The 12,783-nt window shown below is 39.3% G+C and overlaps 1 protein-coding gene across 1 annotated transcript; it reads left to right on the top strand.

The window, feature by feature from the left end:
- The first annotated feature begins 349 nt into the window (after positions 1-349).
- On the top strand, positions 350-8,950 carry LOC137009305 (zinc finger protein 850-like). The gene is made up of 2 exons (XM_067371397.1): positions 350-609; positions 5,919-8,950. The coding sequence occupies exons 1-2, from the start codon at positions 531-533 to the stop codon at positions 8,198-8,200; spliced, it is 2,361 nt and encodes a 786-aa protein (XP_067227498.1). The 5' UTR covers positions 350-530; the 3' UTR covers positions 8,201-8,950.
- Positions 8,951-12,783: the final 3,833 nt, after the last annotated feature.

Below are 12,783 nucleotides of genomic sequence, written 5' to 3'. Positions count from 1 at the left end.
CTCTCAACTAGGGATGGGCATATCGATATGAAGTATCGATATATCGATACTGACGTTGATTATCGATAGTATCGATACTCAAATAAAAATATTGATACTAAGGTGTATTTTTTTATTTTTTTTTTAACCAGTGATTTTGTTTAATTAACAATAAATGTAATGCATACATATGCTTTGAATTGGACAAATAACCTATGTTACTTAGCGAATAATTGTGTTGTAGAACTAATTTTCTGCTCATCTAAACATAGGCAAATGCGACACTTCACTCTCCAGTCCAGTGGGTGGCGGTAAGGTACATACGTTTTTTTTTGTTAACTACCATTAAACCTCAGAGGAAGAAGATTAGCATGATCTCTGTTATTGTGTTGTGGTGGTGGTTAACAAACTGTTATAATGTACTTTTAGTATATAGAAAGATACAGTCAGGTCAATAAAAACATTCCCATCCTCATAGACGTGAGTAAAGTTTGAAACAAGCAGGAATATCTGGAGGAGTATCAACTGAACTGAGATCTGCTGCTGTGAAGATGGTGTTTGTTAAAGAGGAGAGTGAGGAGGACATGAGTGAACCAGAACCCTGGAGAATAAAACACGAGGAACAAGGAGGTTGGTGTCTATTCTTCATTCATATTTAATAACTGTTGTGCTACATTAACCTAACAAAGCTTTAGACATTGAGTGTAAGCGGATCCTTTAAAAGTCTTAAATAATGTTTAAATAATGCCCCAAAATCTATGTATTAAGTCAAAAATGAATTACTATTGTTATATTACTATTTGTAGCCAACCCCAAACTCAAATCATTATGTAGTAAATACTGTTGAGGCAGCAATGATACATTTTACAACTTTTTTCTCTTCTGACTCCCAAAATTCATCTCTCTCTTTTTCCTCTCTTGGAATGTTTTCTTTTTTTTTTTTTCTTTCACTGTCAGAGCAAATATTAATGCAAAAAAGTAGATATTTGGTATGGTCTCCCATATGTCTAGACATTTACCCTGCTATAGTTTACTTCAACTCAGAAATATAAAAAGGGTCAATTGTTTAAATGCGTCCTTTTCATATTATAACTGTAAAGCCGCTTTAAAACACCATATAAGCACCATGTAAATAAAGGTGACTTTCGTATATATCTGTTGATCAGGTGATTTAGTGTGTTTGCATAGAAGCTGGTGTCATGTTGTAATTTGATGAATATGCATGAACACAATACATTTATAGTTCATGTAATTGCAGGGCTCTACACTAACATTTTTCTTATAAAAAAAATTTAGGAGCACAGTCAAAAATTTAGGAGCACTTTCTGATCAATAACGGACATTAACCTTCACATTACAGGGCTATATGTCCCCCTTAATTAATTGCCAGAAGCTTTTTTACCATCATAAGATCAGAAAATTCAAAAACGAATGTTTTTAAAAAATAATTTTTTGAAATTAGAAATACGTAAAAACAAAAAAATTAAATAAAAAAAAAGTTTAAAAGTTTGATATTTTAAGTAAAAACAGGCTATGTAAAGTGTAAAAAATGAAAATAAATGTAAATTCATGAATGAAATGAAAATAAAAACGCCAGTAGGTGGCGGTAAATCTTAATGCCCATTTTGCCTCACTCTTCTGAATGACAAGACGATAGATGAAGATTTGGTTGCAAAGCGAAATGTAAAAGCACAAATTTAAGCGATTTTGTCATTGTACTGTTTTGCTATTGTGTTTTTTATTAATAATAATAATGAATCCACCCACCATTCAAGCAATTGCCACCTCCGAATTGCAGCTACTTCAAAAGTGAATGTAATATGCGCAGTTTAGCGCACTAGCATTTGCTCGCACCGGTGCACCTAAATATTTTTTCACACTCGCACATAGTTATTTTCAGTCGCAAATGCGAGCGAAATGGTCGCAGTGTAGAGCCCTGAATCGCGTAGTGTAGTATGATTGAAGTGGTGGTCGTCGTTATAAAATCATAAGAGCTGTGAAATAATGTGGATTAGACAAGTAAATAAATAGGATGCACCGATACCAATACTTTCATGTTTGGTACTCTCTGATACTAATACCTGTTCCTTGCATTTGTAATTTTTGAAATATATTCGGTAGAGAAAACAAAAGAATAATAATGAATCAAATTTGTTGATTTAAAGGGTTAGTTCAAACAAAAATGAAATTTCTGTCTTTAATTACTCACCCTCATGTTGTTCTACACTCGTAAGACCTTCGTTCATCTTCAGAACACAAATTAAGATATTTTTGATAAAATTCGATGGCTCAGTGAGGCATGCATTGAGAGCAAGTTAACTTAGACTTTCAAACGCCCAAAGAAGCTAATAAAGACATATTTAAAACAGTTCATGTAACTACAGTGGTTCAACTTTAATTTTATGAAGCAAAGAGAATACTTTTTGTGTGCCAAAAAAAAAATAGAGACTTTATTCAACAATATCTCGCACTTGTCACTGAAGCTTTACGAATCTTTTGTTTCGAACCAGTGGTTCAGGACGTGTATCAAACTAGCTCAAACTGCCAAAGTCATGTGATTTCAGTAAACAAGGCTTCATTGCGTCATGTGTTTTGAAATTTCAATGGTTCACATGACTTTAGCCATGCTCCGAACTGCTGATTCAAAACAAAAGATTTGTAAAGCTTCGAAGCTTCATGAAGCAGTGTTTAGTTCAGTGATGAGTGCTAGATATTGTTGAATAAAGTTGTTATTTTGATTTTTTTTGGCACACAAAAAGTATTCTCATCGCTTCATAATAGGCCTGCACGATAAATCGTTATAAAATCGCGATCTCGATTCACCCTGTTCAAGATTTAATTTTTAAATGACTTCGATTTAAAAAAAAAAAAAAATCAGCCTTTATTTTGAAAGGACCGCTCTTCACCCTCAGCCAACGACAAAGCGCCTGTTCACACCAAACGCGAATAGAGCGTCTGGCGCGAATGATTTCAATGTTAAGTCAATGTAAAGACGCGTTTACGCGCACTGGAGGTCTCGCGGCGCGAATGAGGCGTTTCGCGCGAATGGTGCTTTTTGTGCATTTAGCGTTTGACGCGAATTCGCGTCTGACGCCCGAGTTGAAAAATTTGAACTTTGGTTAACGCGGCGCGAATTTATGCCAATCAGGAGCCTGCTTGCTGCTGTGGCGGCAGGCCCGCCCGAAGTCACTCATTCAAAATGGAAGAACGACTGATATTATCAGTGAGCAGTCACACAGAGATTTATGACACAAGTTCATACTTCAGACAGGAATAAGAAGGACCTCGCTTGGAAGAGTGTCGGTGAGGAGACTGGGCTACCTGGTAAGTTGTATACACATTTCACTTTTGAGTCACGTAACGTACACGTTTATCGACCCGCAGCCTTCCCGCGACGCTGACTCCTACGCCGCTTTTCTGCTCTCCAGAGCAAATACAAACAAAGCGGTATCTCTCTCGATGAACGCACGATCAAATCAGCCATCTTGCAAACAGACAACCGCCTAGCACTTGCCCCTCCCACAAGATGCGGATTTCGCCTCGGACGCGTGTCAATTTCGCTTCATACGCTTGTTTTTTACGCGCGTCTATTTCGCTCTAGACGCGCGAATACATTCAAAATGTTCTAGCGGCAAACTAGACGCGGTAGACGCGAATTTGACGCTCTATTCGCGTTTGGTGTGAACGCTAGTCTCGTGTTTCACTCGTCAAGCGAGCGCGGTAGTTCTATATTGAAGCCTCTACAGGCTTGTGGTGATGTGCAATGTTCTATAGGTGCCAAAACAAATATTTTTGGTACTTCCAATTTGTTTTGTTTTGTCATGGTTCATGTGTGCAATAAACATTACATTTCATGAGAAAAAAAATCGTTGTAGAGAATCGTGATATCAATTCTAAGCTAAAAAATCGTGATTCATATTTTTCCCAGAATCGTGCAGGCCTACTTCATAACATTAAGGTTGAACCACTGTAGTCACATGAACTGTTTTAAATATATTTTTAGTACCTTTCTTGGCATTTGAAAGTTAACTTGCTCTCAATGCAGGCCTCACGAGCCATTGGATTTTATCAAAAATATTTTAAAGGGTCATGAAACCCTGAACTAAATTTTCTGAGATTTTAACAGAGGTATGTGTGTTGAACATCATTTTATACGAAGTTAGCATCTATTAGATGTAATTGTAGGGGGAAAGTGGTTAATTTTGAGATTTGTTTCTGCTATTTTCGTCTTCCGGGTTTAAAATCTACACTGTTTCCACGTCACAGGTGGTGATGTGGCGGTGCATTATAGTAATTCAATTATGCGTTGGTCATGGTCCCATGAATGTGGTGTAAAAGTTTGGGTGTGTTGCATGGCTTTTCCCGCGGTGCTGCCAGGGCTAGACTGGCTGCGTGCAGTTGGTTGGCCATCAACTACCGACACATCGAAACTGTGTAGCAAGCATTTTTCTCTAGAGAGCTACAAGAACTGGAGACCGGTGGACTTCTGCCTTACTCATCCTCTGACAGGCGCTTCCAACTGTGAGATTGCATTAAATTAGCTAGAGATGCATTAATGTATCAAAAAACTAGTGCTTGTTTTTGCTTTGTAAAAGTTTCTGCATCACATAAGTTTTGATCAAACAGTGAGTTCGCATAAAATTGTCAGTGGATAAGCTGTCCTGGGGTATCAGGTACAGTGGTCCAGGGGTAGACAGCTGCCCAGGGGAGTGGAGACTGCACCCCAAGGTGGTCATGCACCTGTGCAGGTTCAGTCCAGCAGTAGCAGACCTGTTTCATTGTTCCCAGTTATTTTCCTTGGGGAGGGACAATCCCCCTCTTGGAATAGATGCCCTGGCACATCAGTGGCCTCAGGGCGAGCTTTATGCATTTCCAACATTTAGCCTTCTTCAACCTCTTCTTCAGAGACTGAAGAGGGAGAAGGTGATACTAATTTTTATGGTCCCAGATTGGCCTCATATAATATGGTTATCAAACATTCCACCCCTCCTTCATGTCACACCATTGGAATTCCCAATCAGGAGGGATCTACTATCTCAGGCACAGGGAAAGTTGTTTCACCCCTTTCCTCGGGGTCTCAAGCTCTGGGCCTGGCCCCCGAAAGTTGGCTAGTTGCTATAGGACTATCAGGCAGTGGTTTAGACCCTAGAAGGAGCTTGTGCTCCCTTCATCAGAGGCAGCCTATTCATTTAGGTGAGGTATGTTTCAGTCTTAGTGTGAAGGATAAAAGGTAAAAACTTTGACATGTACAGCCTGCGATATTCTACAATTGGATGCAGGCAAATCCACTTCCACTTTCAGAGATATGGTGGATGTAATTAAGGCTGTTTGAGTGGGTGATTGCAAATTATCAGGGCATTGTGTTAGCCTGATTTCTCAATTCCTCAAAGGTGCTCTAAGATGTATAGCACACAGTACTAGACATTTTAGTTTCTAAAGACTGCCTTCCTCCCGACAATAACCTCTGCTAAAAGGATTGGGGAAGTTTCTCATACATATGGAATATGTAATGTAGTTGAGAAAGTTTGTTCTCTAATTGAAGAGACTCTCTGGGAAATGTTCCAATCAAAGGACAGCAATGAATGCACACCACTATGAGTGTCTTAGAGGGCACTAATTAGGGTGTGACCAGCACAGCCGGATTGCCTTAATCCACATCACCAGATATGGTGGATCAATTTCCCATACATATGGAATATGTAACATAGTGGAGAGATGGTTTCTTCACTCAGAGAACAAAGGTTACATCGTAACCGAACATTGACATGTATAATACAGCATTTGTATTCATTGTGAATGGGGATCGTTTTGACAATGTTTGTATGTAAAACTTTTCAAAAAATCTTTTAATATTTTAGTACATCTTTGTAGAAATGTACCCTAATTCTTTTTTATTTTATTGTCTCAATTGATTTTCATAATTTTATTTTTTTTTTTAGGCCTGATGGAAGTGAAAGATGAAAGGCAAGATCTGAATGAAGTGGAAGAGAAACCTCAGCATCAGAAAGCTCATGATGTCACCACTGGAGAAAAACCATTGAGTTGCTCCAAAACTGAAAACAGTTGCTCACAAAGCAACATTCAAATAACAGAAGTCACAAGACCTTTCACCTGCTCTCAGTGTGGAAACACTTTCAAATATAAAGGAAGCCTTAAGAGGCACATGTTAATTCATACTGGAAAAAGGCCTTTCATCTGCTCCCACTGTGGAAAGAGTTTTACACAGAAAGGACACTTTAATGAGCATGTGCAAATTCACACTTCAGAAAAGGCTTTCATCTGCCCTCAGTGTGGAAAGACTTTCACACGCAAAGGAAGCCTGAAGAGGCACATATCAGTTCATACTGGGAAAAATCCTTTCACATGCTCGAAGTGTGGAAAACGTTTTACATGTAAAGGTAATCTTAATTATCATTTAGAAACTCACACTGAAGAAAAGGCTTTCACCTGCCATCAGTGTGGAAAGACTTTCAGGTGCAAAGAAACCCTTGAGAATCACAAGTTAATTCATGCTGGAATAAAGCCTTTTACCTGCACTCAGTGTGGAAAGACTTTCAGATGTAAAGAAACTGTTGAGAATCACATTTTAGTCCATGCTGGAATAAAGCCTTTCTCCTGCTCTCAGTGTGGAAACAGTTTCAAACTTAAAGGAAGCCTTAAGAATCACATGCTAATTCATTCTGGAACAAGGCCTTTCAGCTGCTCCCAGTGTGGAAACCGTTTCAAACATAAAGGAAGCCTTAAGGTTCACATGTTAATTCATATTGGAAAAAGGCCTTTCATCTGCTCCCATTGTGGAAAGCGTTTTACACAGAGAGGGCAACTTAATGAGCATGTGCGAATTCACGCTTCAGAAAAGCCTTTTAGCTGCTCTCAGTGTGGAAACACTTTCTCACGTAAAAGAAGCTTGAAGAAGCACATGTCAGTTCATACTGGAATAAAACCTTTCTCCTGCTCTCAGTGTGAAAAGAGTTTTACATGTAAAGGAAGTCTTGATTCTCATTTGATAACTCACACTAAAGAAAAGGCTTTCACCTGCTCTCAGTGTGGAAAGACTTTCAGGTATAAAGAAACCCTTGAGAATCACATTTTAGTCCATGCTGGAATAAAGCCTTTTACCTGCTCTCAGTGTGGAAACACGTTCAAACATAAAGGAAGCCTTAAGACTCACATGTTAATTCATACTGGAACAAGGCCTTTTGTCTGCACCCATTGTGGAAAGCGTTTTACACAGAAAGGACAACTTAATGAGCATGTGCGAATTCACACTTCAGAAAAGCCTTTCAGCTGCCCTCAGTGTGGAAAGACTTTCTCGCGTAAAGGAAGCCTGAAGTTGCACATGTCAGTTCATACTGGAATAAAGCCTTTCAGCTGCTCTCAGTGTGGAAAGAGTTTTACATGTAAAGGAAGTCTTGATTATCATCTGGTAAATCACAATGAAGAAAAGGCTTTCACCTGCCCTCAGTGTGGAAAGACTTTCAGGTATAAAGAAACCCTTGAGAATCACATTTTAATTCATGCCGGAATAAAGCCTTTCACCTGTCCTCAGTGTGGAAAGACTTTCAAACATAAAGGAAGCCTTAAGAGTCACATGTTAATTCATACTGGAATAAAGCCTTTCATCTGCTCTCAATGTGGAAAGAGTTTTACACACAAAGGACACCTTAATGAGCATGAGTTAACTCATGCTTCAGAAAAGCCTTTCACCTGCCCTCAGTGTGGAACCAGTTTCACACGTAAAGGAAGCCTGAAGAAGCACATGTCCATTCATACTGGAATGAAGCCTTTTGTGTGCTCCCAGTGTGGAAAGAGTTTTACACATGAAGGACACCTTAATGATCATTTTGCAACTCACACTGACGGAAAGCCTTTCACCTGCTCTCATTGTGACGAGACTTTTACGTGTAAAGAAAACCTTGAGAAGCACAGGTTAATTCATGCTGGAATAAAGCCTTTCAGCTGTTCTCAGTGTGGAAACACTTTTAAATATAAAGGAAGTCTTAAGAGACACATGCTAATTCATATAGGAACAAGGCCTTTCGTCTGCTCCCAGTGCGGAAAGAGTTTTACACATAAAGGACACTTTAATGAGCATGTGCTAATTCACGCTTCAGAAAAGCCTTTCACTTGCTCTCAGTGTGCAAAATCTTTCACGCGTAAAGGAAGTCTTAAGAAACACATGTTAATTCATACTGGAATAAGGCCTTTCACCTGCTCTTAATAGCACAAAGTTCATCTGCACCACTCACTCTGCCGTAAGGCAATTTAACTGTGATCACTGCAGTAAAACATTTGCTTTCCCGTCATTACTGAAAAACCACCAGAAAGTTCATACAAATGAGAAACTGTATGCCTGTCCTATTTGTGGAAGAGATTTCCAAAGATTGACTCCTTAAAAAGACACCAGAAAATAATACATGATAGCTTGAAAACTTGTGTGTTGTGTGGGAAAAGCTTTAATACAGAAGATCTACCATGCCAAAGCACCCATAAGAGTGGAAATATGGAAAAATGACAGTTAATCACAACAGTTACCACTAAAATAAAATAAAATAAAATAAAATAAAATAGAAACAATCTCTGGGACTTTCTCTTCTGTTGACGTTTGTTCAAAAAAGCCAGCCTGTTCTCATTTCAAAGACATCTGATAAGGATAATGAAAACCATGCCCAAAATCCCCATGCCCTTCGCGTCAGTATCGACGGCAACTGTTTCTCATTGAAAGCCTTAAAATTACCTGCATGTATAAAGATAGCATTTATGAGAACAAATTGGAGTGTTAACCGGTTGCACACCAGACAGGAAGTGCCGGACCTCTGACATCTCATAATAGGCCTATCGGACACTGGTCCAGTCTTTCTGTACTCGCGTTTCCAAGTTCAAGGTGGCAGTGTAAAACAGTGAATTGAATCACCGAACATACAAAAAGTTCACTTCAAGAATTAATTCAAGTGGAGTCCATGTAAGGAAAGTTTTCACCCCCCGACTTGTGTTTTCTTCTGGTGCATCAGTGAATGTTTGAACCTTTTTTAATAGTTGTGTTTGAGTCCCTCAATTGCCCTCAGTATGAAAACACAAAACATCTCAAAATCATTCAGTCACTGCTGGAAAGGGTTCAAATATGCAAAAATGCTTGAAAACTGAATAATCTGTAGGACCCAAAGGATTTTTCTAAAGAACAGAGCTCAGTTTAACCCTCTGGAGTCTGAGGCTGATTTAGGGCCTGGAGAAGTTTTGACATGCCCTGACATTTGTGCTTTTTTCAGTTGTTCATAAACATATTAATGGAAGGTTAATATGGTTACCATACTATGTGAGGAACATGCATTTACATGTTTGTGATTTTGAAGGAATAACATTTATGCGTGGTTATTGAAAAACAAAAAATCTTAAGTCACTGAAATAAGGCCAAAAAATATATAAATCTGTGTTCACAAGACTTCTGGGTATTAGGGATTGTAGACTAGAGTTTTTGCTTCAAAATTATGTAAAAATTATCCTACCTACTTGTTTATATAAAACAATAGAGAAATTTAAATTTTGTAAGACACTTTTTGTCAAGAAACACAGTATGCGTGGAGGCGTGAATCATCATGAATAATCCTGTAATTTACACCTGAGAAGACAAAAGAATCGCATAATGGGCTGTAATGACTTGCATATTAATGAGCTCTTTCAGTCAGGTAGGCTGTGAAAAAACCCTCTATCATCATGTCTTAAGCTCATCATGGTGTATATCAAACATGTAGAAAAAACAGCAATACTGTGAAATATTATTACAATTTAAAATAATGGTATTCTATTATATACTTTCAAATATAATGTATTTCTGTGATGCAAAGTGTCTGAACAATTATGTTACCTCTATGGCATTTCATATAGCCTTTTAGCTTAAAAGCATGCATATTTGGAGAAATATTTGTAAGAATTGAAAATATCTAAAGATATTTTAAAATGAACAAAGACATTTGCTTTACTGTTTCAACCCCCTCTCTCGTGATCAAGCCCTGTAGGCCAAGATGTGTGTACATCGGGGGTATACAAATGGTCACACCTTTAGTACAGTGGGCAACGCTCTCCAACATATTTTGCTATTATGACTGTGAGTGCAACAAGCTTACTCACTAGCGTAGGACTTCAAAGTTCTTTTGTACTCAACACAAAACGTCAGTGAATAAAAGTCTTGAATCCAAAGTTCTTCGTTTGACGGTTTAATTATGAATCTCAAAACATAAAAAGAAATAAAAACTTAGGATCTTTACTTTTCTAACAAATTAACTGCAGTTCCGTGCAGGTCAAAAGACTGTGTTGCTCCAAAGTCCAGTGGCTTCTGACTGTTTCACAGGGTTCTATTTCTTTTATACTAAATCTAACAGCCAATCAAATTACATTATACTAAATCACTGGCTATGCTTACGTTCCAATTTCTACGTTTCATTTGCAACACAGGTTTTTCTCAGATTTTACAAAATAAACCAAAAAATATTATTAATTCCATAGAAATTGACTAGGCCTTAACATATCAATTATCAACTTAAATTTAAACTGAAGTCATTTACACTTACATTTCACACTTTTTCTATTTCTTTTAGCAAGAATCTTCTTCTCTTCACAGGAAAGTGTTTAAAGGTAAACATTAACTGGTAATTTCTATTCTATTCAAATCTTTCTCTTCCATCTTCAGTCTTCTCCCTGCAACAAACAAAGTTTAGTTATGGGTCTTTGAATGATGCTGGTCTTCGTCCGAACTTCAGCACTTCGGACAATGCCTTTGGAATCAGGCAATACCCTCATGATTCTGCCTAACATCCAGGAGTTTCTTGGCAGAAAGGAATCTGCGACGAGGACAACATCTCCAACCTTGAAACTTCTCTTTAAGCTGAGCCATTTTTGCCGTTCTTGCAGAAGCGGTAGGTATTCATGAGTCCACCTTCGCCAGAAAAGATCCGCCATATATTGTATTTGTCTCCAGCGCCGGCGGGCGTAGACATCATCCTTAGTGAACACACCAGGTGGAAAACTAGGCTGTGTTTTCAACGCGAGCAGATGATTCAGCGGCTCGAGGTCATTGGGATGATCTGTGTTCGTGGTTAAAGGTCTCCCATTGATGATGCTCTCAACTTTGCATAAAAGAGTGTGTAGTCCTTCATCTTCTAAGAGCTGTTGTTTCACAACAGAGCTCAGCACTTTTCTCACCGTACGGATTTGGCGCTCCCAGATACCGCCGTGGTGAGACGCAGCAGGCGGGTTAAAAATCCATTGCACACCCTTCCTCATCATGACTTCATTAATGCGAGACTGATCCAGCTCTGCCAATGCCTCGCGCAGCTCTCGTTCAGCACCGACAAAGTTGGTGCCATTGTCGGAACGAATAATTGACACTTGACCTCTTCTGGCCTGAAAACGCTGTATAGCATTAATGCATGAATCAGTGTCAAGAGAATGGGCTACTTCTATATGTACTGCCCTGACAGTTAAACATGTGAAGAGCACTCCATAACGCTTAACCTTTGCACGTCCTCTTCTGACCTCGAAAGGTCCGAAATAATCTACACCCGTGTTGGTGAAGGGTGGTTTGTCGGGGAGCAGACGGTCTTGTGGCAGATCTGCCATTTTCTGCTCTCCTGCCTTTGCATGCATTCTTCTGCAGAGGTTGCACTCTGAAATCACTTTTCTTGCTGCTGCATTGGCTCTTGGTATCCAATACCGTTGTCGCAATATGGCTAAGACGTGGTTTCTACCTCCATGTCCATACTCTTGATGGATGTGGTGGAGAATGAGGTGAGCTATTCTGTGCTTTTTATGCAGAATGGCAGGATGCTTAGCCTCCTCAGGCATCGCCGATCTGTTCAAACGTCCTCCTACTCTCAACACATCCTCATGCAAGTATGGATCCAGTTTGAAGATAGAACTGTTCTTTTTCACACGGGAGCCTGCCAGCTGCAAGGCTTCTATCTCCTCCATGTAAGTTTGTCTCTGACTGTATTTAACCAGTTCAATTTCAGCTCTGGATAGATCTTCCACGGTAAGTATTCTTTTTTCTAGGTTTTTCTTGCACATCACCATTTGCTGTTCAACTATAGATCTGCATTTCTCTGGATCATTTTCATTCTGCTGTATGTTCTGCTCAAACTCTTTTCTCTTCTCGCTCAGGTGCCGCAACATCCTTCTCAAGTGCAAAATCCAGGCTGCCGCCTTTTTCAGCTTATGCCAACTGGAGTAATACTCAACGAGCTGATTCAGTGGATCTGTGCACTCGTTTGAGTTTGTGCATGACACTGCAGCAGATGTCTTCACCTCAACATCATCTTCAGTCAGGTAAGGACACTGTTCAGGTTGTTTTGGCCATTCAACTTCTTTTCGCAGAAAACTAGGCCCCTGAAACCAGCTCTTACTTTCCATGAAGCTCTGGATCTTCAAACCTCTGGAAGCCTGATCTGCTGGGTTTTGTGTGGTGTTGACATACTTCCACTGAGAAGATGTAGTCGCTTCTCTAATAAAAGAGACACGGTTAGCTACAAATGTCTTGAAACGAAGGGCATCATTTTCAATGTACTTTAATACCGTTGTACTATCCGTCCAGAAGACCGACTCCATCAGGGGAACTTCAAGTTCTTCTTTCAACATCCGATCGATCTTGACTGCAATCATTGCTGCCGTCAACTCCATTCTCGGGATCGTGATCTGTTTGAGCGGAGCGACTCTAGACTTTCCCATCAAAAATGATACGTGTTTCTCACCTCGGTCATTTGTCAGCAAGAGATACGACACAACGCCATATCTGTCTCGACTAGCGTCTGAGAA

This window comes from Chanodichthys erythropterus, chromosome 3, assembly GCF_024489055.1.
Source record: "Chanodichthys erythropterus isolate Z2021 chromosome 3, ASM2448905v1, whole genome shotgun sequence".
Lineage (NCBI taxonomy): Eukaryota > Metazoa > Chordata > Actinopteri > Cypriniformes > Xenocyprididae > Chanodichthys > Chanodichthys erythropterus.
Note: the sequence above shows the minus strand (reverse complement) of the source record. Positions and strands in the feature narration are given on the sequence as shown.